A 24,509-nucleotide genomic window follows, 5' to 3' on the forward strand; every position below is an offset into this window, starting at 1 on the left:
TGGTTGCAAAACAAATGACAACATTCACACTCAGAGGTTGGGGTTAACTGTTGCAGGAGAACCATATGATGGTGAGAGAATACTAAGTCACTCACACACTTAACAGAACACTCTTAAAAGAATGCAAAGTGCATTACCCAAACAGAGTCGAGTAAATGGGAACTATCTTTTAAGGGCACATTTGGTTGTACTCAAGAATGCCCTAAATGCACTTTTGGATTTAAAAAGTATGTTTTAAAAATTAAAATACATACTTTTGGATTAAAAAATGTGGCCTAATGCGCTAAATGCCAAAAAATGTGATTCTTTACACCTGTTGGTTGACTGAGAGCCTACCACGTGGTTTGTTCTCTTACCGAGTGATATGAAATTCCAAACGGTATATAACCATACCAAGTGGTATGAGGGACCCCACATCAATACCGTACGGTTTTTTAAAGGGTGCCAAGAGACACCGCTTGGTAATGCACCCATATTATGTAGTGATTGTCATATCAGCATGTATGTCATCATGGATCGTCTGATTTGGAATGATATGCAATTGTGGCCATTGACACACCCCATGGTAGGGGTAGGTACTGCATGGTGGAACTGCAAAATCTTATAAGAAGACCCCTCTCCTACCACTACCACCTGGCACATACCTGTCTCTTTCTCCTGTGTTTTCTCTTGAGTCTTTGGGTGAGTTCTTCTATAGTTTTTGGTGTCAGTTAGACGGGCCAGGTGATGACCCACCTCGGCCGGTCAGATTCACCTCGCCTTGGCTAATTGTCAATAGGCTATTAGAGAGAGGGAAAGAGAGAGAGAGAGAGAGAGAGAGAGAGAGAGAGAGAGGGAGGGAGGGAGAGGAAAAGAGAGTGAGGTAGAGTAAAAGAGAGAGAGGGAAAGATAGAGAGGGAGAGTAAAAGAGAGAGAGAGGGAGAGTAAAAGAGAGAGAGGAAAGAGAGAGAGGGAGAGTAAAAGAGACAGTGGGAAAGAGAGAGAGGGAGAATAAAAGAGAGAGAGGGAAAGAGAGAGAGGGAGAGTAAAAGAGAGAGAGGAAAGAGAGAGAGGGAGAGTAAAAGAGACAGTGGGAAAGAGAGAGAGGGAGAATAAAAGAGAGAGAGGGAAAGAGAGAGAGGGAGAGTAAAAGAGAGAAAGGGAGAGTAAAAGGGAGAGAGGGAAAGTAAAAGAAAGAGATGGAAAGAGAGAGAGGGAGAGTAAAAGAGAGAGAGGGAAAGAGAGAGGAAGAGATGCCTGTTTATGTATCAGTCAAGCCAAGAGATTACCCGCTTCAGCCGATCGCATTTGCCTTGCCTCGATTGATGTTTGTAATAGTAAAGATTGAAGCCGGATGATGGCTTGCATCTGCCAGTCAGTTCCCCTGCTTTGATCTTCTTATATATCATATCTACATATGTACATAGGTGTCAGTAGAGTTGGGTTTTATCTAGATGATGGCTTGCTTTTGCTGGTCAGTTCATACCGATAAAACTCTTCCCAATCAGATGTGTGACTGGCAAAGCTAATCTAGAACACCTTGGTTATGTGATAATATTATATGTTTCCTGTTCTAGCCTCCACCAGTTACTGATAGATTAACACTCGACAGTGACTTTACAAAATTTGCTCTATAATAGTAGATCACGTAGTGAATCCTATAGTAGTGGATTATATCGTGAGCTACAAATTACTTGACATAATATACCATTGCCTTGGAAAGCAAAACGTATGTAGTGGTTTATTATTCTAAGGATCAAAAGTTATGTGAAAGTTATTTAGAAACATTAATGATGTTGCATGTGAGTGGTTTAATTTACTCTAGCATTGCAAACTTGCATGTGTTATTTGGGTGTTCTTTATTTTGAAGAAGTTTGAGCACTTACAAAATTATTGTTGCATGAACTAGATCACTACACACCCATCCTCGATGGCAACATAAGAGCAGTTGAGGATTGAGGTTCTGATGCTTGATCATAAGACAACGATCAAATACTTGATAGGATTGAGTGACCAAGAAATCCGTGCCCATGCGAGCTTAAATTTTTTATGTGATCAAATGTTATCCCAAATATTTGACTTTATGTACATGAGCTGGCCTGATTGAATGGCATGGTGGGATGTTAAAGTGATAGTTGATCAATTTGTCCCTCGAGTGTTGAGAGATACTATTAGACAATGGGAATTATATGCCAAGGTGAGAAATGTAGCCTTGCCTATCAATGGAGAAGAGAAGCTTGCACTCTGGATGTCTGAATGGAAGGCACCACTGATTTGTAATCATAGCAAAACGCAAAGGAGAAAGGGTTTGTTGGAAAGGCAACAGCCAATGCCATGGTCCATATGACCAAGATGCCTAGTGGGTTACAAGCAAATGTCGATCCAGCGCAAGATAAAGGGAGATCACATATAGAACTATGTACTGCATCAATAGGAAATATGAATCGAGCATTTGATGGCATGTGCTCCCACATAGTACACTTTCCATTGCAAGCACTAACCTTACACAAACTGGTGGGCAAGGGAGGACAAGGGAAGGTATTCTAGATATAGGTTGTGGGTGTCCCAGGTCTTAGGCCAACATTATGGTCTCGGGGGGTTCACCTTATAAAATTTTAGTGTACCACGTGCATTCAAAAGGAGGGGTATTTTAATTCAAAATTTTGGAAAGATTTAACATCATTACAATAACAAGAGGGGTTTTTTAATCCAATTTTAGAAAAAAATCACTTAGTTCATAAGTAAAGAGGGGTGCTTTTATTGGGGGGGGGGGAATTTTAGGTGAGGGATTTTTTTAATGCCCTTTGAACACATGTGATACATACGTTTTCTTTTTATTGCACCCCTTGAGATTGTGGTATGCTGGCAAGAAGAGTAATAGAGACGATACCCATGCTCATCTAGCACTAAAGAATGAGCTAGCGATGATAGTGTCCCATAGAGCTATATGTCGAGTATTGGGGTACTCACACACCTAAGAGCTTTGGGCCATCACTCTATTTTTCTGGTGGAAGTGTGCATGATATGATGATGTGTCTCCCACATCGTTGCAGGACATATGTGAGATGCGTTAAGACCACACATCCCAAAGAAGAACCTCGCTTTGACTTGAACTCTCCACTCACCAAGTTGCGAGCAAGGTTGTTTTGTCACCATGAATTGTCCATTGCTGCTTCTAATGCCACTAGTTTGAGAGCAGTTCACAAACAAAGATATGAGAACAATGATCTACAAGCAACCAACTACATGTTGGACTTCACGCGGGATGACAAGTCTATCTGAGTTGGGATTATTGATTGGGAAAGTAGCCTCCACTAGACCAAAAGTAGATATCTGCTGCAAGACCCGGCTTATGCTTCTTCCAAGGCATTTCGATGGTTAGCAATGGAATTATATGTCGATACAACTACACGTACAAATCCCAAGGGTGCATGGGCACCAGAGTCAGACTATTTTGCTGATGGTTGGTTGTTTAGGGAAATTGCCAAATTTCTCATAGATGCTGCAGAAGCTCTTAGTGACAACTTGGTGAAGGGAGGCATTGTAGTCAAGCTCTTGGTTGGTTGTGGAAACTCGTAGGATTGACCTACCATGGGAGCAATTTTGATAAAAATGCATAGTTTCAATGTAGACAATGATGAAGAAATGAAGACATCTTATTGAACATAAGCTACATAATTTTTGAGCTTGACCCATATGATCGCAATTTTGATTGCCAAATTGTAAAGTCCTTGTATTGTACACATGGATTTAAAAATTACTATGACATTTATCTTTAAAACAAATGTAATAATTTGCCAGAGTTTGCTTGTTCTATTTGTATAATTTATTCGATCGTGGTCAATCCTAATAAAAATAGTTGGGTAAAGGGTCATTGTTTTCTTGGGTGTAGCCATTTTTGGTGAGGTTCAGGGACTTTTCTGTATATAGGTATCTTGCATGACCCATAACTTATGCATGACTCAATGGAATTCAACAAACTTTGTCTTCAAGTTGTAGTACACATTTCAAACTTAAACACTGAGAGCAAAAAATTATGGAATAAGGATTTGGAACAAGACCATTAAAGCATTACAAGTGCTATATTGCATGTGAAGCATGCATCCTGAAGACTATAAGATATAGCAATTTATTCAAAAACATCAAAATTTTGTTCTGTACATACATGCAACCAAGTATTTGTTGAAAACCAAAATGGATTGAAAATTTCGAATCCAAACTAGTGGGACTACTGCATGGTGGTCTTAAAACATTGAGAGTTGTTGGTATTGGTATCTAGATTCACCATAAAATGGAAGTTAGAAAAGTGCAATTTGTGCATGTGAAAATATCTTTTAATAAATCCAACACTATTTACAATTTTTAATTGTTTCTTTTTCCATGCACTTGCTTGCTATATGGCTCATAAGCATGCCAAAGGTCATTGCATTTAATAATACACCACATCAAACCCGATAGCATGCGCTTTGGCCTATTTGTGTTTTGAAGCATTTTAGGCCACATTGCACTTATTTGGGATATCCAATTCTACTGACATGTATCGTCAGATGGGGGAAAACCAACGGGGCTGAAATTTTTCTACTTTGGTGAATTTTGAATTTTCACATCTCCTGCCTATCAAATCTTGAAAGATTAAGTACTTGCAACCTGCCCCCGCCTTGTAAATGCCCTGCAACCCTTACGCACCTCGACATGACCTTGCACAGACTTTGGTTTGCCATTGTCTTCTTTCGCGTAAGTTGTCTTCCATTCTTTGCTTGCCTCACCAGTTAAGTTCTCTAGTCTATTCTGGACTGATCATGGCCATGGCGTCATGCACTGATCGTGGCCATGGCTTCTTTTGATGATCGTCGCCATGGTGACATGCAGCTTATCATGGCTTGCAAGAGAAGTAGATAGAGGCTACAAGATAGGAAAGCTGAAAAGCCAGGTCAAGGCACAAGGAACAGAGTGCAGGTTGAGGAAAGCACTGGCATGGTATCGAATCGGCAAAATGGAAGACACTTTTGCAACATCTATGAAGGGAGAAAAAACAAGAAGAAAGAAGACTCCTTGCAGAGCATCAATAGCAGTAGCAAGAAGCAGTTGTAGATGCATTTGAGGCAGCAAATGCATTGCCATGAGAGCAAAGAACACAAGCTGTGGTGTCACGATTGGTGGAAGCATTTGAGGCAGCAGAAGTGATGCACAATCGTCCCGATCCAAGAAATCTATGGGCTTCAATAGAACACAAGAAAAGGAGAGACAACCTAAGTGCAGAAGTCACCGCTACAATGACGATGTTTTGGCACAAAAATACAAGAGAAGAAGAAGGGACACAAGGTGTTTGAGGAGCACATCATACACATGCTAGATACAACCTAGGTCAGTGGTGGCTAAACTGGCCCGGTGGTTGTTTCTGATTGAGCTTTGGGATAGTTTACTTGTTTCATTTCTTAAACGAGGCTTGGACTAAATGTGATTGTCCTAAACCAGCTCGATGGTTGGAACATCCATAGGCTGGTTCAGCCCAATCTCCAGTTATGTGATTGTCATGAACCAGTGTGGTTGAATAGACATTAGTTGTTGTCCAGCCCAGTGGGACGGTTGAGCAAAAATTAACAGCAATATATTTCACAATATATTGTTATTTTACTAAACCATCCCGATGGTTGGAACATCATGCAACCGTTGGCTGCTTCAACTCAATCACCAGTTATGTGATTGTCTTGAACCAACGTGGTTGAATAGACATTAGTTATTGACTGGCCTAGTGGTTGAAATTATTGTGTTTCTTAGTACTTAAATTCATTAAATTTTATTTCTTGCTATTCAGGTCATATACCACTATTTCTAGACCAAGATGGCTACTTAATGTGATTGTCCTAAACCAGCCTGGTGCCGGTTCACGACAAACAGCAAGTAGTTACTAACATAGATTGTGAAATTCAAAAATGAAAAGAAATATATTGTTATTTTCTAATTGTGAAATTCAAAAATGAAAAGAAATATTATCTAATATGTGAAGCTGAGACCGTTAGGCTAAACCAACCCGGTGGTTGAAATTGTGAGTGTCCTAAATTATCCCGATGGTTGAAATTGTGATTGTCCTTAATGTGTCCTAAAGCAACCCAGTGGTTGGCTATCCTAAACGTGTCCTAATCCAGCTCGGTGATTGAAATTGTGACTGTCCTAAACCAGTGCAGTGGTTGGAAATTGTTTTGCTTCATTATATACTTTAAATAGACTATGTTTTGTCTTCTTTTAGTACTAGCAAAAAGGAGGCTCACTGTTTTGTTGTTCCCGCATGTTGGGTCAGCAGACGGAGCTATATCTCAAGTTTATGGATCAAGATTTGGACATTTCAATTGGAAAGAGGAGCTTTGAGAATTGTAAGCCTTGGTATGTTAGGAAACTCAAAGACATGAATGTTTGTTGTTGCAAAACACACATAGACTTTGACCTGCCTGGCAAGCTATGAATGACTTGAGATTTGGTCATGTTGGAGCATTGCTCCATGAAGATTGATGCCCATGCCTCCCCGATGAATGCGTAGTCTATAGGCCACCTGGATCCTCATTGTGTGTTGCAAGGGAGGGCAGGTTTTTTAGCCTAAGGCCTTTGTGGAAGCCAGCGGTTTGTCCAAAGGGAGATCGTGAGTGGCACTGGATTGAATGCATTCATGGCACATTCAAGCATTGTAGTTTGAAGCTAAAGAAGAAGACAATCAATGTCTATCCAAATGAAATGAGGATCATGCCAATCCTGAGTGAAGTCTATGAAGGCATTGTAGGAGGACACTTCCAAGGGGAAGCCACAGTAAGAAACGTCCTCCTCATAGGCTATTGGTGGCCAACACTTTGGGCAGATGCCTATGAATATGTCAAAGGTTGTGATGTATGCCAACAGACTATTAAAGCACAACACAAGGACTTCAATCTCCTAACAATAGTTGTTGCACAAAGTCCATTTGAAAAATGGGGGATTGATTTTGTAGGTCCCATCCATCTAGCAATGAAGGGAACACAGGAATGCTACATCATTGTGGCCACACTAATTACTTTACCAAATGGGCTGAAGTAAAGCAATCAGAAAGGTAGATGCCTAAAGCATAGCAAGATTATTTTACGAGAATGTGATCACCCAAATTGGATGCCCCATTGAAATTTTGTCAGATAGACGCATGCATTTTATCAATGTGGTAATCCAAGAACTCTTGTTTGGCTTTATGGAAATCCATAGAAAAAGCACACCCTACTACCCCCAAGGGAATGGATAGGCTGAATCCACCAACAAAATATTATGCATTATCCTCACCAAGGTAGTAGAACCACAACATTTTGATTGGGCAGAGAAACTAAATGCAGCCTTATGGGCATACCAAACCACACTCAAAGTCAATGCAAGGGATACAACTTTTCAATTGGTGTACGGCCTTGAAGCTATGGTCCCACTAGAATTTGTAATACCAAGCCTACACATAGCAATACAGGAATGCATGGGAGATCATGCATCCTTAAAAGAAAGACTCTATTAATTGGAGAAGCATACAGAGACCAAATTAGCCACCTACCATGCCATGACAATAGAAAAACGCAAAAGAAAGGTGTGGTTTGATAGGAATCTTAAAGCCAAAGACATCAAGGAAGGTGACCTAGTCTTGTTATACAATGCCAAAGTACACCAGGGAAAACTCAAGTATCTAGCTCAAGGACCCTACTGAACGAGTAAGAAAAATGAATCCTATCGGAGTTGTGCTGCTAGAAACATTGGGTGGAGTCCAATTCAACACAACCATAAACAGGAGCCAACTGAAGTGCTACTACATCAACACACAAGCCATCCCCAACAAAAATGAAGATTTGGAAACCCCAAGTCTTCCTTAGTTAGTATTAGATTGTATCATAAGCACTCACTTGCATATGTATGTCTTCGCACATGTAGGTAGCATCAACCGATTTCAACCTAGGGGTCAGAAGTGATGCTTGAGTCCTAGGTGCGCTATGAAATTCTAGCAACAACAAAAAGAGCATATAGTTAGTCCCTACCTAGTTACTAGGTCACATGCACTCACATGTTTTCACTTAGACACAAAGTCAATTGCATGAATAATTGTTCCACACAATTTCATTCCACACTCTCAAAGCATGTGTAAAAATACGATCTCTCACAATACACACACAAATGTCATACTTGCATGCCAACTAATCTAATGATCAATGGTACACCATATGAATATGGATCCAGGTTCAGAAACAATGCCGCCACTAAAGAGGATGCGAAGAAAGAGCCCACTGCCTTAGCCACACGACACCCCCTCCAAAGTTCACAGCCATCCACCTCTCAACCATGGTGACCATAGGCATTTGTGGTTTAGAGCTATAGGTGTGAGGAGGATTCTATGCATGACATGGAAATGAAAGAAGAACAAATGCCACCCAGTCACCATCAGCCTACACAACCATCAATGGGGCCCAATCCTTGGAACTTATGTGGCCACCTACATCAACTTATGCTCTTTCCAATGCAACAACATCTCTCTTAGAGCAAAGGGGTCTAGGTAGTTTCTATGAGCGCCTCAATTCCTTGGAGGATAGTCCTACAATGACCACATACATCAGGGACTTTCTCCATTCTTACCACTCCAGCAATGCATAGGTTGGCAAGTATGGCACCATCAGTGTACATCAAAGCCCACTCAACATTATCCTCGATAGTACAGTAATTCAAAGGGCCTTCTCACTCCCAACTCAAGGTACAAAATACCCTACAAGACCTACCAATGCTAAATTTATTGAAATACATCCTCTCCTCCGCCAAGGGCACAAATTTCCATAGGGACATATATTACTTTGCACCATCATTAACCCTCGCCTCAAGGAAGTAGCACAATTCCTATCCACAATCCTGGGGTTTAAGTGTGGCAAGAATGGATCCGTTCCACTCCGCACATTTGTTTTGCTGAGTAGGAAGCTAAAGAAAGACTAGATCCAGCACTTAGTCATCTTCTTTACAAAAAAAATCGATGGTTCATCAAGCCAAAAATGTAAAATTCCACACTTCTACAGGAACGATAAATGACTCTGCCCCAACCACTAAAACCTATTGAGGGCTTGGACATTCCCTTGTCACTAGCATCGGAAACTACACCAACTTCTCCTATTATCACATTGGCAAATGTGGATACCTCAAAAGAAATGCCCATTCTAGAGGTTGGAATTGAGGAATTGTCCCCGAGATGCTACAGCTCGGTGCACAATTGCAACCAATATATCTCCAACAAGAGCAATAGCCAGATCTTGAGGTTACATCGGCACCAACGCCACCCATCAATGCCATGCTAGTCCAAGAGCCACAAGGGGAGCTAGTGCCAGATCAACAATATGACTACTTTACCCAAGTGGCTGACTTACCATTGGAACAACCCCCAACAAGTACGATAGAATCATCAGGATGACTACATGGGCACCAATTGTATCAACAATATCACTAATCCTCATCACCGTCTCTCATTCTCCATCATTAAGCTAGCCAGATGCTTCAAATGTCAAAACTATTCACTAGCTTGGCCAAGGAGGAACATGCATGAGAATTGGAAAGACAGACTATAGTAGCAATCGAAGACCAATTCCATGGAATCGCCATAGAGGTTAGGGCACTTCGGGTGCAAATAGATGAGAAAGAGGTTGAAGAAGTGTGCATAAACCAAGATCTCCATGCTCAAGAGAAGGCAGTGAGGGATGTGACCTCCTACCTCCACCAAAGCCAAATACAGCTGACAACAGCAATAGAAGCTATCGCAATCTTATAGACCTCCTATGACTACTTGACCTTTGCACATGCTCAGCATATGGAGGAACTGGCACAAGTTTGACTCACTCTAATCCACAAAGAAGAAGAGCTCCAAGATTGCCAAGGAAAGCGTGAAGACATGCAACAATATTTGGCAATATGCACATTCAACATTGAAGAGCTTACAAGGGACTACCAAATCTTAAAGGACCAAATTGCTACCACTAAAGGGGCCAACACTTCTCAAGCACAAGTCTTGGACCACAGTCTTGGACCAATGGTCCAATACCATTGAAGTCATTCCTCAACAAGTGCAAGTCACCTTGCAAATGAAAAAGCTTAAGGAGGCATATACAGCCATCTACCATAAGTATAAAGGAAAAATGGATGAGATGCAATCCCAAAAGCTAGTCATCTCCAAGCTTGAACTCCAATTGCTAATGCACAACAATGAGGCAATGGAAGACAACACCAATGAAGTCCCACTACAATGAGCAATGATGGTGTACCAAGACCTTGTGGCTGCTCTTCAAGTGAAAGATCACCTCAAAGCATGAGTGCTTATCTAATGGAAGCAACTCCAACTCATGATCCCATCCGCTCATCCAACAATCAAATGGGAACGTTCCATAGGGGCCAAAACTCTACACATAATTTGCCAAGCCTTGTTCGAAGATGAAAAAGATATATTCTATTTGTCTACACATGCTAGGTTTATAGCACTCAGAACAGATGCTTTCATTGCATAGGTATGCCTCATGGGTAGTCCACCCCTCAAGGTTATTGCTGGTTTTTTGCCATTGCTACAAATGCCATCACTATTATCTACAAGGAATGACATAACCAACATCCCACCCGTGCAGCTGATGATCCCATCACACCAACAAAAAGAAGTGTCAGAGGATGACATGGCCTATCTCACATCCAACGTCCCATATCTAACCACTCTCTATGCCAACCTCATAACCTCACTTACCCTTGCTGCTACCACCCTCTTAACCTTGTCGAAGCTCTAGCCTAACATCTACTCCCTTCATTGTCTCTTTGCTCATGCCTCTCACCACTTTCAACTAACCCAATAGTCACAAACTTACAAGCCCCTCACACCTAACTTCTTCCCTTCCCTTGCTAATCCTACCCTCGAGGATTACCAAGATGCTCAAACCATATGTCCCTCCCCTCTGATTCCACTCCCACAAGTACCACTCTTCCATATTTCTCCCCCATGTCCCCAAATTCTCTCCCAGCCCTGCCATCACCTCTGACACTACTTGTGCTGCCATCAACAGAAAATAACCTAGTATTTAATTTGAATATCAGGATCCAGATAATCCAATTCGGACTCCGATGCCAAATTACAATGATGGGTATGATTTTGATGTGATACTACTTCCTAGTAACCCCATCAAGGATTTTTGGAGAAAATATCCTTATATGAAAACTTGAGGTGGATGGACCTTGGACAACTTCCCTACCAACCTTTGTCAGTATCATGTTTGTGAAGGTTGGGTCAACCAATTGGATCCTCAACTTGATTGGTGCCGCCCCAAGCTCTTTGATGTAATCTTCTTGAAAGAGTACCTGCTTACACCTCCATGTCTCACAACCCATCCCAAGTGCTATTCAGTTCCACGAGGTCAGAGATGGGAGGCCAATATACACACTTTGGGTGAAGATCGTACCATTAATTGGTCAATGATCGAGCCATACTCTGGTGTAGAATGGAACATCCTCCGCTCAGTTTCAATCCCAATGAATGAATTGATGCTCAAATTACAAGCCAACTCTACCAAAGAGTCATGTTCTTAGAAGCACGCCACATATCTCTGTTCAAACGAATGGTTGATACAAGCTACTTGGAAATAGAGCAAAATTTGTATGGTGCCAAGGCTTTACAGCAGAATTGACTGGCATGCCACAAGTTCCATAACCACTGGATTACATGCATGGCATCCCAACTCCATGATCTCAATAAGCCATAACCCGAGGACGGGTAATTAAATGGATCTGGGAGTATGTTTTCTCTATGCCAACATGGACTTAGGTAGCACATAATGTGTGTGTAGAGTAGTGGCAAAGATCCGCTTGTGCTTGCATAAGGCTAGGAATAATCTCTCTTAGGAATCCTCAACATGCGAGTTCTACTTGCAACTCCTACATGCATGTACTACATGCAAGTCCTACATGCGATTCCAACATGTGAGTTCTACACTGAACTCCTACATGCAACATGTGAGTTGTACTTGCAACTCCTACATGCATGTTCTACATGCAAGTCCTACATGCGATTCCTACATGCATGTTCTACATGCGAGTTCTACATGCAACTCCTACATGCAACATGCAACTTGCAACTCCTACATGGAACTTCTATATGCAAGTTCAACATGTAGAGAGAGAATGTTTTACAATTCCTACATGTAGAGAGAGAAGCTCTCAAACTTGTATAAATACCCCATAATGGAATGTATCCCACACTCTTTGGGGCATTGTGTTGAGTTCTACTTTGGTATTCCAAGCAATTGTCTCCAAGTGTCATTAGGGAAACAGGGAGCTCATTTTGGGGCCCTGTAAGAAATTCACTATTTTTTGATTTATTTCTCTCCTAAAAGACCTCAAAAATAGTAAAATTCAGAAACATGGCTCAGAACTGTTAGTAAGGACTACAGAACTATTAGTTCAAAAAGGAATAAGATAATCTTTTGCCTAACTAACACGATTTTGCATTAAATATCTCCTTAGCTTTTTTTTTGTTTCCCGAAGATTCCGCATCTCTTTTACTGACGTGTGCAAGCCTTTCATAAAGAATCCATCACTGAACTTGGTGATTGCATGTTTTTAAAATATTTACATGGATACCGCCACACTTCCACGATTCATGTTACAAAACGACTATGAGATTGACAAGCAAACTTTGCAACCTCAGAAGCATAAAAAATGGCCGATACTAGTGAGTCACTATCTCAGAATAAGCGATTACACCATCTTCACATCGACTTAGAAGAACAATATGCTCCAGCACAAAAAAGACGAAAGGATACGGTGCTGAATGCTCAACAACGGGAAAATATGAGAAGAGAAGGGCTTCAACATATTGACTTATGGTGCGATGGAAGCATATATCCAAAATGTCAAGTAAAAAACTCTACACCTCCATTTGTCAATCCCACCACATTATTGAGGTTTGCTGATGATGGACAAAATGGACTTCTTGGTTATATTTCAACACAGTCTGCATTTGCAGAAACGTATAAAATAATGTACCTACAAGAAAAGGGGGCCAGGATGCAGGAGATAGCCATTCGTGCAAAATTGGAGCAGCAGTTGCAGAATGAAATTGAGGAGCATTCAAAGAGTAAAAAAGAGTTGACAAGAGCAAGAAAGAAGAGAACCGTGCTTGGAGATAGACTATGAAGCAGGAAGATTAAAAACATTGCAAATTTGAAGGCTAGGACTGGTGGATGCAAGCGAAGAATTCAGGAAGCAAGGTTAGATTGAAATTTATCATTTTGTATACTCAAAAAGGCTCTCAAATGACTATATCTATTTCGTCCATTACTGCAAAACAAGAATGGAGGTGTTGAATGATATAGGCATATTGTGTTGTTACTATGGGAAATTATTGGAGCTTGCAAAAGAAATATGGATCCGAACCTTCTTCCTATTAAACAAATGAAAGGATTGCTTTCTTATGGTGTAGCAAAAGGTTTGATTAAGGAAATAAAATACAAAACAGTCAAATGCAATGTTGTAGAGGACTTTGTATCCAATAATCAAGTTGATGGCACTACAATCCAAGAGGCTCTTGATGTTAGTGGAGTTAGCAGGAAGGGATAGTTCGATTTTCCATGCGATATCCTCAACTTTGAAAGATCAAAGGATTAAATGAGTTTTACTGCCAAATCCAGCAACCGTGTGGAGGATAAGAGGTCATTTGAATAAAAGTATAGATGAGTTTATTGGGCAATATATCCATATTGAAGAATTATTTCATGGTGGTAAAGGAACCACAGTGTATGACCCTTGGAACAATATATTTGTAGATCTACAACAACTTCAAAGAAGAATGGTTGAGTTTTATGGAATAACATTTGAGGAGTGCAAAGGCATTTTGAAATTTGTTATCAAACTGGATGAGTGTGAGGTTGTAAAGGAAAAGAAAATGGAAAGGGTTACTATTACATTGATGAATGGAGCACTTGATACATCATTGACTGAAGTGAGTTTGAAGTATTTTAGTGTGCAGTCGGAGAAACACATATGGTGGTTAGGCTCGTTCTAGGTATGATCATTTTTTGTTTCGTACTTGATTTTGGTCATTGTCTTCAAATCTGTTATAGTAAAACTTTTGTTTTCTATAATCTGGCAGGTGAAGACAGAAGACCATGAAACACTAGATTGGGTGTTTCACCACACGAAAATACCAAGAATAATCAAAAGACAAGTGCAAGGCGAGAATCTCCATGTTGCAGGAAAAGGTGATTTTCAAGTAGAGTGGCACATGGCGGGGGATCTTAAAACACTTAAGTGCATGTATAACGTTAGTAAAGGAGGCAACTCAAAGTCTCCTTGTCTTTATTGCAAAGAATCTACTCAAGTAATGGATTCCAAATGGTGGAAGAGAGCACCTAATAGAGATAAAGTTGACCCTGACTTCAAGGCCATTCTGGACATTCCACTATGTAATGTTCACATCTGCACATTGCATGGTCTATGTCGAATTATTGAGAAATTGGTATTTTTGTATATTGGATTTGCTTGGAAACTCCATCGCGAAAAAAATAGAAAGGATGCTCTTCAAGCATTGGAAAAAGTGTTATCTGATATAGGTCTGCATGGAGGAGATGTTCAAATCACAAAGGATTTTAAAAAGTCTACCAATGGCAAGGAGGTACCAATCAAGCTCAAACCAAACATAGTAAGCAAGTAAGGCAAGGCATGTGACCTCGTGTGCAATGCAAGAGATGTAGGCGATGTTTGGAGACGAGCGTTGATTGTAGAGGTTGTCGGCTCCTTGAAGCTGTGGCACCAGCCTTGTATGGAGTCGCCAGGAGAGGTTGGAGCTGCTCAGTCATTGAAGTCGAGACAAGAGCCGTCGGTGCTGCCTGGCTTTGAGTGGTGACTAGCCGTAGGAGAACTGTCGGATTTGGGTCGACGGCGGCTAGGAGGTTGCTGATTGCGTCGCATGCGGTCAAGCTGATTCTCTGAAGACTGGAGGCGCCTCTAGTGGAGAGTCGTCGTGTCCTGTGGGCGCTTCTTGTTTGTTGGGCTGTGCCTGAGCAGAGTTGGATCGGTGCCTGGGCAAGAGGTCATTGATGCAGACATATAGAAAGCATTGCTAGTGTCTAGAAGCCAACTGCTCGTATGCTAGCTCGGCTATGGCAGACGCCTTGTGGAAGGAGCCGCCTATTCTGAGGCGGGTGTTTTAGGTAGCAACTGCTACTCGTTGTGAGTAGCTTGTGAGCTTGCTGTTGGAGCTATTTTTTGTCTCTTTCGTTTGGAGAAGTTCAGGCGGCTTTTGTGTCGCTAGTTTGCTCTTAGTTGCTGGCTGAGTTACCTTGTTGGAGGCGCTGTAGGCTTGCTTTCAGTGGTTGAAGCTAGCTATCTTCAAAACAGACATTTGGGAGGAGAGTCTAGAATCTTCTCTGTCTCATACGAGGTCTTACAATCACTGAAGAACTCAGAAATGAATCTCATAGGAGAACTTAGAACACTAGAATGAACATAAGTGAGGCTCCATAGACCGAAATGATGAACTTTTTGAACCAAAACTAGAGAAGTGCTCTAAGGGAAGAGCTGAAGAGGTGATGAAGGTGTCTCAAAGGGAGGGCTTGTGCCTTGATAGAAGCAAGGAATTAACTCTCTCTCAACGGAAATCCTCTATTGAACTTGACGAATCTCGCTCTCGGAGAAGGAGGATGCCTCACGGAAGGAGGGCTTGACACTCATGAAGGGAGAGGGAGCACCTGGTGCTCTGATACCATGATAGCGGAATTGAGGGAGGGAGAGAGAGGAGTGCACACAATATAGCTACCTGTACACTAAGTTGTATTGAACATGAACATGAAGATATACATGTGAATCCCTTAGGGTTAGGGTCAGGGTTTTCCCCTAATGCCCTAGAGGTATGGTGTAGTTTACACCATCCTCAATAGGGTAAAGTTGGCACTCCATGGAATTGTGTGCACTAAATTGCCCTTATAACCAACCGAACTTAAGACTAATTAGTCTCTTTCACCAGCTGCCCTGACTGTTACTTGGTAGAACCCCTTCCCAAAATCCACCAACCCATACTTGAGCTAGCATGTTTGGTTAAACCATTATTCAAACTCATCTTCTTGTGGCACTCTACCCAAAAAGAACATGAAAACACCTTAATCTTAAAGCCGATTGTATTCTCTATAAATTGATTCCGGTTAAATTTCGACAGCCAGATGTAGCATTTTTCTACTCTCAGGGTCATCTCGTTGCAAAACCTATTCCTTCCTAGTATTAATCTTTTGAAGATCATTTTCCAAACAAGCGAGATTGATCAAATCAATGTTCTAGTTACGTCTACATAGGAAATTCCTTTGCATGTCACATCAGCCTCCATCATAGCTCTTGAGGAAATCTTCATAACTTTTTGCATGTTCATCCTACAACCTTTGGCTAGTTACGTCTGCATAGGAAATTCCTTTGCATGTCACATCAGCCTCCATCATAGCTCTTGAGGAAATCTTCATAACTTTTTGCATGTTCATCCTACAACCTTTGGCTAGATTCCACTCTAATGCACGACCCCTTGTCAAGCATGGTTAGTTGTAGCAACATAGAGTCTTCACTCTCTTAACATTCAGTTAACAGTAACATGCAAAGCCTCTAAGTACAAAAATGAGCTCTAGGAAGAGCTCCGAGGTGACACCCGGGTGACATCAAAACTTGGATCACTTGTTGGTTTTCCATGGTTTCTTCACAAAAGAGAATTTAGGTTTTGTAGTCAACTAATTTTTTCATCCCCCCTACCTCTAATCTCGCCTCCTTCTGCCTTCACTGATCTCACATCCTTCCCTCCACTAGTCAACAATTTTCCTGCTTCACCTCAACAGAATGTCTGAGATGGAAGCAGAGAAGTCTGGGCTTCTCCTGCTAGTTTCCAAGAAGGAACCCAAAGAGGAACCGTTGATCGAGGAAACGTCTTTACCTTTTGAGGCTGTGGAGGAAGCAGGCTGGGAAAGTCAGCAGGTCGTGGTTCTTTCAACTCCAAAGCAATGACAGGTTTGGCCACCTGGACAAGCTTCAACACCCAGCTCCTCATACGCGGGGGCTCTCTAGTAGAGCAAAGGGGGCTTCTTCTCAGCCCCCTTCAGAGAAAGACAAAACCTATTAGAAGCGAAGCATGGGTCCCAGACCACAACTACGAAGCCATCCCAAGAAGATGGTCCATCATCATCCAAGAAGTCCCACAAAGCTAATGCCCCCTCCACCGATGGCACAGAGTAAGGAAACCGAGCACCTAAACTCCACAAGGTGTTCAAAAGCCGAGGCCTTCCAAGAGAGAGGACGTCTACTGAACCAGGTAAAACTAAATTTGTACAGGTTGATGAAGATCTACTTCAAGAGTCTGTCGAATGTCTTGAGTCGCATGCACTTGTCAGGTATCTACATGAAACAAGAAGAAGAAGCATGCAAGAAGGAAGTAGATGCTGCCATAGAAAAACTCTGACAAGAATGGGCCCTAAAAAATCCAATACAAGAGGAAGAAAACATAATAGATATTACTTAGGAGCCTAGTGGACAGACCCCTCCTCACAACTCGATAGGTGGCTAAACCCAAAATCTGACCCAGGAGCAGGTCAAGAAGCTGTAGCCAAGCAACAAACACAGGGACAAGGAACACTAGACACAGTAGCCTCACTGTCCAAATGCCTACCAAGACATGAACACTATATCTCTGATGCATACAACTTTGTAGAAGGCTCACTAGACTTATGTGCAAGGACACGTCCTCCAGCTATGTTTCTTGAGAACTGGTTTAGAACCAACTGGAGTAGGAGAGGCAACTTAGTCACCAATGTTCGCATCCTTAGACGAGGATACTTCATTTTTCTCTTTGAAAAAGACGAGCATGCTTCGAGAGTACTTCTTCATGGTCTTTGGACCCCGTGCTCAATCAATCGCTCTATCAGGATAAGTGGTCTCCTTTCTTCAATCCAGATAACCCACGCTCCACTATTCTCCCGGTTTGGGTAGAACTTTTTGACTTGCCGTTCTCACTCTGTAATCAAGTTGCTTCAATTTGTAGCAGCCTAGGAGAGGTAGTCAGTGTGATTCGGATGACCCATTTAAATTGTGTCAGACCTACTACCCCCAAGGGAATGGACAGGCCGAATCCACCAACAAAATATTATGCATTATCCTCACCAAGGTAGTAGAACCACACCGTTCTGATTGGGCAAAGAAACTAAACGAAGCCTCATGGGCATACCGAACCACACTTAAGTTCATTATAGGGAATACACATTTTCAATTGGTGTACGGTCTGGAAGCTATGGTCCCACTAGAATTTGTAATACCAAGCCTACGCATAGTAGTACAGGAACGCATGGGAGATCGTGCATCCGTGAAAGAAAGACTCTATCAATTGGAGAAGCATATAGAAAACATATTAGTTGCCTACCATGCCATGACAATAGAAAAACATAGAAGAAAGGCATGGTTTGACAGAAACCTTAAAGCCAAAGACATCAAGGAAGGTGACCTGGTCTTACTATACAATGCCAAAGTCCACAAGGGCAAACTCAAGTATCTAGGTCAAGGACCTTTCCGAGTAAGAAAAATGAATCCCATCAGAGTTGTGATGCTAGAAATATTGAATGGAGTCCAATTCAGCACAACCATAAATGGGAGTTGATTGAAGTGATACTACATCAACACACAAGCCATCCCCAATAATAATGAAGTTTTGGGAACGCCAAGTCTTCAATAGTTAGCACTAGATTGTTACACGTGCACTCACTACCATATGCACGTTTTTGCACATGTAGGAAGACCTAATCAACTTAGGGATGATTGAGTCTTAGTTGCCCCATGAAATCCCACAAATAAGCATATAGTTAGTCCCTACCTAATCCAGAACACGTGCACTCACACCATTTTGCATAGGCACATAATAGATTGCATCAATAATAGTATCACACACTTTCATTCCATTCTCTCAAAGCATGCAATGAATTCACAAGCAGGGCAAGAAGCTATGCCAAAATTCAAGATGAATCAGCAAAAGTGTTTGCAGCATTAGCAACGAGACCCTCGCCAAACATCACAGCGATCTCTTAACTGCACAAATATCACACTTGCATACAAACTGATCTACAAGTTCAATGATCCGGGTGCAATCGCATCCAACATGAATGCAAAATAGCAAGAAATGCCAGCCTCGGCAACAACAAGAACCCTACTAAACCTCTTCCCAAGAAGATTCAATGGCAGAGTCCGCAGCCTCAGCAAACGAGATCCCCTCCAAAATTCACAACCATCTACCTCTCCTCAAGTGGAGATAAGCTTCCTAACTACAGACAAAAAATCCACAACCATCTACCTTTCCTCAAGTGGAGATAAGCTTCCTAACTACAAACCAAAAATGGTATGGTCCAAAAGCATTATAGCAAGAGCCACTGGCATGCCACAAGCTCAACAACCACGCATGGCATCCCAACTCTGAAATCAAAATAAGCCATACCCGACGATGGGTAATAAAATGGATCTAGGAGTATGTTGTCTCTGTGCCAACATGGACTTAGATAGCACATAATGTGTGTGTAGAGTAGCGGCAAATCTCTACTTGTACTTGCATAAGGCTAGGAATAATCTCTCTTAAGAATCCAACATGCATGTTCTACATGCACGTTCTACATGCGATTCCTACATGCATGTTCTACATGCAAGTTCTACATGCAATTCCTACATGCATGTTCTACATGCAAGTCCTACATGCAAGTTCTACATGCAAGTCCTACATGCAACTCCTACAGGCAAGTCCTACATGCATGTTAAACGTGCAAGTCCTACATGTAACTCCTACATGCAACTTCTATGTGCAACTTCTACATGTAGAGAGAGAATGTCTTACAATTCCTATGTGCAGAGAGAGAAGCTCTCCAACTTGTATAAATACCCCATAATGGAATGAAGCCCACAGTCTTTGGGGCATTGTGTTGAGTTCTACTTCGGTATTCCAAGCAATTGCCTCCACGTGTCCATGCTTCCTTGAACTCTACATCCAAAAGCATGCCCTCTCCCTCTCCTCCTCCCTCCTCCTCCTCCCTTCTCCTCCCTCCTCCTCCTCGCTCCTCCACCCTCTTCTCCTCCCTTTTGCTCTTACACCTTCTTCCTCTCCCACTCCTACGCTCCCCCTAAATCCTTAGTCCCTCAACCCTTGACCTCCATGATCTACGAGGGAGAAGAGTTCTCTGCCATCTGAACCCTGAACTCTTTCTAAACCTTGGAACCTCCTTCTAAACCCTGAACCTCCCTCTAACCCTCAAAATCCTCCTTAACCCTTCAACCCCCAATGAAGGATTTAGGGAGACGAGTTCTCCACCATGTTCTCTACCCTGAACCTTGGATCCTCCTTCTGAACCCTGAACTCCTTCTAAACCCTAAACCTCCCTCTAACCCTCAAACTCCTCCTAAACCCTTCAACCCCCAATGAAGGCAAAGGCCTTCATTACCCCAATCATGATGGTGCACGTTCCTTTCACACATGCATGCACTATGTTTGCTTACCACACTTAAGCCTACGTCTCTCATCGGAATATGACCTGAGGTCCTAAGCTACAACTACAAATGACGACACTGATATATATGAAGGTGACAAAAAGCCTCGGAACCCTGCATACTGAGAATACCCTGCTCTTTCTGCAGAAGCAGTGGGAAAGAGCCAACAACTGTACCCTCTATGTCAGGTTTAATCCACCATTCTCCTTCAGTAAAATAAATTTGATCCAATCTTTCTAACCTCCAACTACAAGCACCATGATGATTATGCCAAGTAAAGACTTTATAGGGTCTTAATGCTTCATAATCAACCCAATCAACTAGTCTACAAGCCTCAACTAAGCATTCCTAATCACACATTTCTTGATCAATGATTAAGCATATCAGTTCTTATGTGCAATCTATCCCCACTTTCAATTACATTGTTTCAATCACCAAGGCATGTCACATGTTTGCAAGATAGAACTTGCTTGACCTTCTACCATAAACGAGCTCTTTGCATAGAGCTATTGGGTGCATATACAAACCATACACAAAGGATTCACCCAATAAGATTCATTCAATGACAATATATTCGCCATCTCCATCCTCCCTCCATCCATAGTAACTGCATCAACCTTACAAATCGCTCTAATCAAAATTGATGTTCCATCCGTACCAACATATGAACAATTACAAAAGGATTGGTATCTCGGCATTTGAATGATTTCTAGAATAATATTGCCGACTTTTAGCTCTTGTAATGCAATAAACATTGGACCATTTCTATTCACTAAGAACTTAATGATAGCCTTCTTCCATATTGAGCAAGTGCTTATAACATTCTAGGACATGCCCACTACCAAAAATCTTCTTTTTAGTTAAGGCAAGAAGATTCTTGTCTCAATCCAAACATAGTAAGCAAGTAAGGCAAGGTAGAACAGTTTCAAAGATTAATTATGGATTGTGGAAGCAAGTCCATAATGCCGTGAAAGATCATGAGGCAGATGGGGAAGCATGAAATGTGAAGGCAGAGGTGTGGAGGTCTCTTGATCAACTCTTCATGTTCTGTGACAAAGTAACATGGACAAAGAGTGATTACAAGAACTTTGAAGAGGCAATTAAACATTTTGGGAAGTCAATGAAAGATGCATGGACAGCCTGCAATATAACTCACTACATGGTAAGGTTATGTCTTCTTCCTTTACTTAAGTGTGATCCTCTTTTTTTTAATTACTTACTATGCATTCTTATGTCTTACAGCATATCATCTACAACCACCTTCCCTATTCTGTCAAAAAGTATGGATGCCCAGCAATTTGGTCTACCCAAGGCATGGAGAAGTCTCACTACATGGCACATAATGCATTTTTCAGACACACACAACACTATGGAGGGAGTCAAAAGGCAAATAGTCTGAAGGAAGTCTTCCGATGGTTTTACTGAGGCATACTACAGAGGCTGCATGCTAAAAGAAAAGTTGCTAGCTCCAAAGTCAAGCTTGCTTTTCTTCTAGCCCAAAAGCAAAGACGAAGACAAACTCTAGACAATTCAATGGTAGCAGAGAGACATAGACAATGGAGGGAATCGAAGATATTTAGAAACCATAAATGGACAAGTAAACATGAATAGTAGTTTGTAACTTATTGGTGTTTTATCCACATGTTTTCAAACTCAATCAATAGAATTTTTTTTTGTGGAACAAGTGACTCTTAGTGTTATGCCTATATGATTTGAGACTCCATCAACAGTATTTCTTTTGTGAAGCATGTGATCTAAACGTAATACAATTTGTTCACAATTTCAATATATTGTTTGTTTAATATTTAATGACACCACTCTATCTATCCAAAGGACTTTGTACAAATCAATTCATCTTCAACTTATTTTTCATTTATACAAGATCATACCAGACATCAAAGACTTTGTACAATTCAGTTCAACTTCAATATAATGTTTGTGCTATATTTGATGACTAAATCCTATTTCTCCTAGGGCCTGCCGATCGGAACTCTCTTTTTAATCTTGATTGGACTCTTTTTCTTCCTTATTGGCTTGATGTCGACTGTCTGTTTATCAATGCTTGCCTCTGTTGCTTATCTGGGAGGGGTATCCTTTTCTTCAGTTGTCTCCACGTGTTCTTCTTCTTGGATTGTGTCACCTGATGCAATCATGGGTGGTTCTCAAAACCTTATGAGCTTGTGTTTTCCATAGCCCTCCAGACATTTGGGCTCCTTAACATGACATGCTAATGCATAAGAAGTGTAAGACAAAAAGTAAGAGGCCCTAGAGGCCTGCTTATTCACATTATCCCCAAATATATCTATGGCAGACAACCTCTCTATCAAAATGATCTTTTCCTTTTGCCATGAAAGATCATGTCCACCTAAAACCCTGGACAAACATTTTAAGAAGTAAACAATGGCTTCTTCATTGTTGCTGAACTACCTATGGTAAATCAAGATCTTAGCACTACCTAGATCATGAATATAATGAGTTAGGCTTGATAGTTTGCCAACCCAGCCGGCCTGCTTCCACTTGTTCTCTGGAGGAATGTGTCATCCTCAATTTGTAGCTGCCACATATCAAAAGATTGGAGTGAGACAATACAAAACCTACAAAACATTTAAGCAGAAGACAAAGTATTTGATTTGACGTAACAAGATCGTACCTTCTCATTTTCATCAGCAACAAGCAGTTCATCTTTCCAAATATTTATTCCTCTCCCCTCCAGTCCAGCCTCTTCTTTAAGCTTTTCCGTGTATAGTGCTGAGAGATTCATAGCTTCCTGTGTGAGCTAGAAGGCAGCTTTACCTAGCTCTTGGAACTTTTCAGCCTCTTTGAAACAAATAGTAAGGGCCTCTACAGGATCAAAAGTTGTTTCCAAATCCAGTAGTGAATGGTCATCCTCTATGCCAACCTCCTTGTCAAGCCTTGAAGCCTGGGCAATAAGGAATTGGCATAGTCCTCCCTCAAATTGAACATACACTCTATATCATGGGGGAAAACATAATCTTTTCCACTAGTCAAGACACCTAGAAGCATGGGCACTACATAGTTGCTGCTCTAAACATCAAAATCTTCAACTGGTTGTGCTGCCCTAAGAGTTTTTGTCCTTAGTTGAACAAGGTCAAGAGTAGCCACTTGTAGCCCCTCATCCTGGAGGTTGATATCTTCTTCTTTCTCTACCATTTCTGTTACCAAAGGAACATCCTCTTTTTCCTCTGCTTCAGGTGTGTCTTCTTCTTCAGCCTCCTGCCCTTGTTCATTCAGAGAGTCCTGATGGAAGGCAATGTACATAAGGAATGCCATGGTTTCCTCAAGCACTCTACACTTTCTGGTGTGCAAGTTACAGTTGAATTTATATTGATCAGGCAGGCTATCAAATCTTCTATTCACATGGTACCTCAGCCTGTCAATGGAGACAATATGATTTATATGCACAAAAACCTTTTCACCTTCCACAATTCTTCCTGCCTCTATCAGTTGTTTGAAGGTATCCCAATGGTCCAAAAGAAAATCTTTGTGATGCTCCAGTACAGAGCTCATAGTGAACTCCATGTTGAAAATACTATGGTATATGTGGAAGTTCCTCTGAGCCTTGCATTTGTGAAGAAACTCAAATAGGAGCAAATCTGGAGATTTGTCCTCTTCTGGTTCCTTTTGTTTTGAGATGGAAGACTCAGCATTCTGCTCCAGTCTCTTCCTTTTGCCTGTTCCAAAATTTATATACATTGAATTCTATATGCTGACATATGCAATTAGGGAATGCATAGGATATCACCAAATAATTCCCTTCATGAGCTCTCATGACTCACCTGGTGATTGCTGTGGTCTAATTATAGTAGCAGAAAAGTCCAGCTTCCTCTTGAAAGCAAGGGCCTGAAAGTCAACTGTTCCAAAGCAAAAACATTTCTCATCATCAAGGAAGAATTCCACAGGGCCAAAGATAGCAAAACAATGAGGAAGAAGTGAGAACCAAAAGAGACATAGGAATTTGCAGGAAAACATGATGTAGGACC

General features: G+C 41.4%; 1 protein-coding gene across 1 annotated transcript in view; it reads left to right on the top strand.

Moving 5' to 3' along the window:
- Nucleotides 1-16,839: 16,839 nt before the first annotated feature.
- Nucleotides 16,840-24,509, top strand: part of LOC147901242 (pentatricopeptide repeat-containing protein At3g24000, mitochondrial-like) — a 29,225-nt gene continuing 21,555 nt past the window's right edge. The window contains exon 1 of the mRNA XM_087376454.1: nt 16,840-16,966. Coding sequence (XP_087232580.1) covers nt 16,840-16,966 — 127 coding nt within the window. The remainder of the gene's footprint in view (nt 16,967-24,509) is intronic.

This window comes from Dipteris shenzhenensis, chromosome 6 (assembly GCF_047967505.1).
Source record: "Dipteris shenzhenensis isolate YYH24624 ecotype China chromosome 6, Dip_SZ_1.0, whole genome shotgun sequence".
In the NCBI taxonomy this organism is placed as follows: Eukaryota; Viridiplantae; Streptophyta; class Polypodiopsida; order Gleicheniales; family Dipteridaceae; genus Dipteris; species Dipteris shenzhenensis.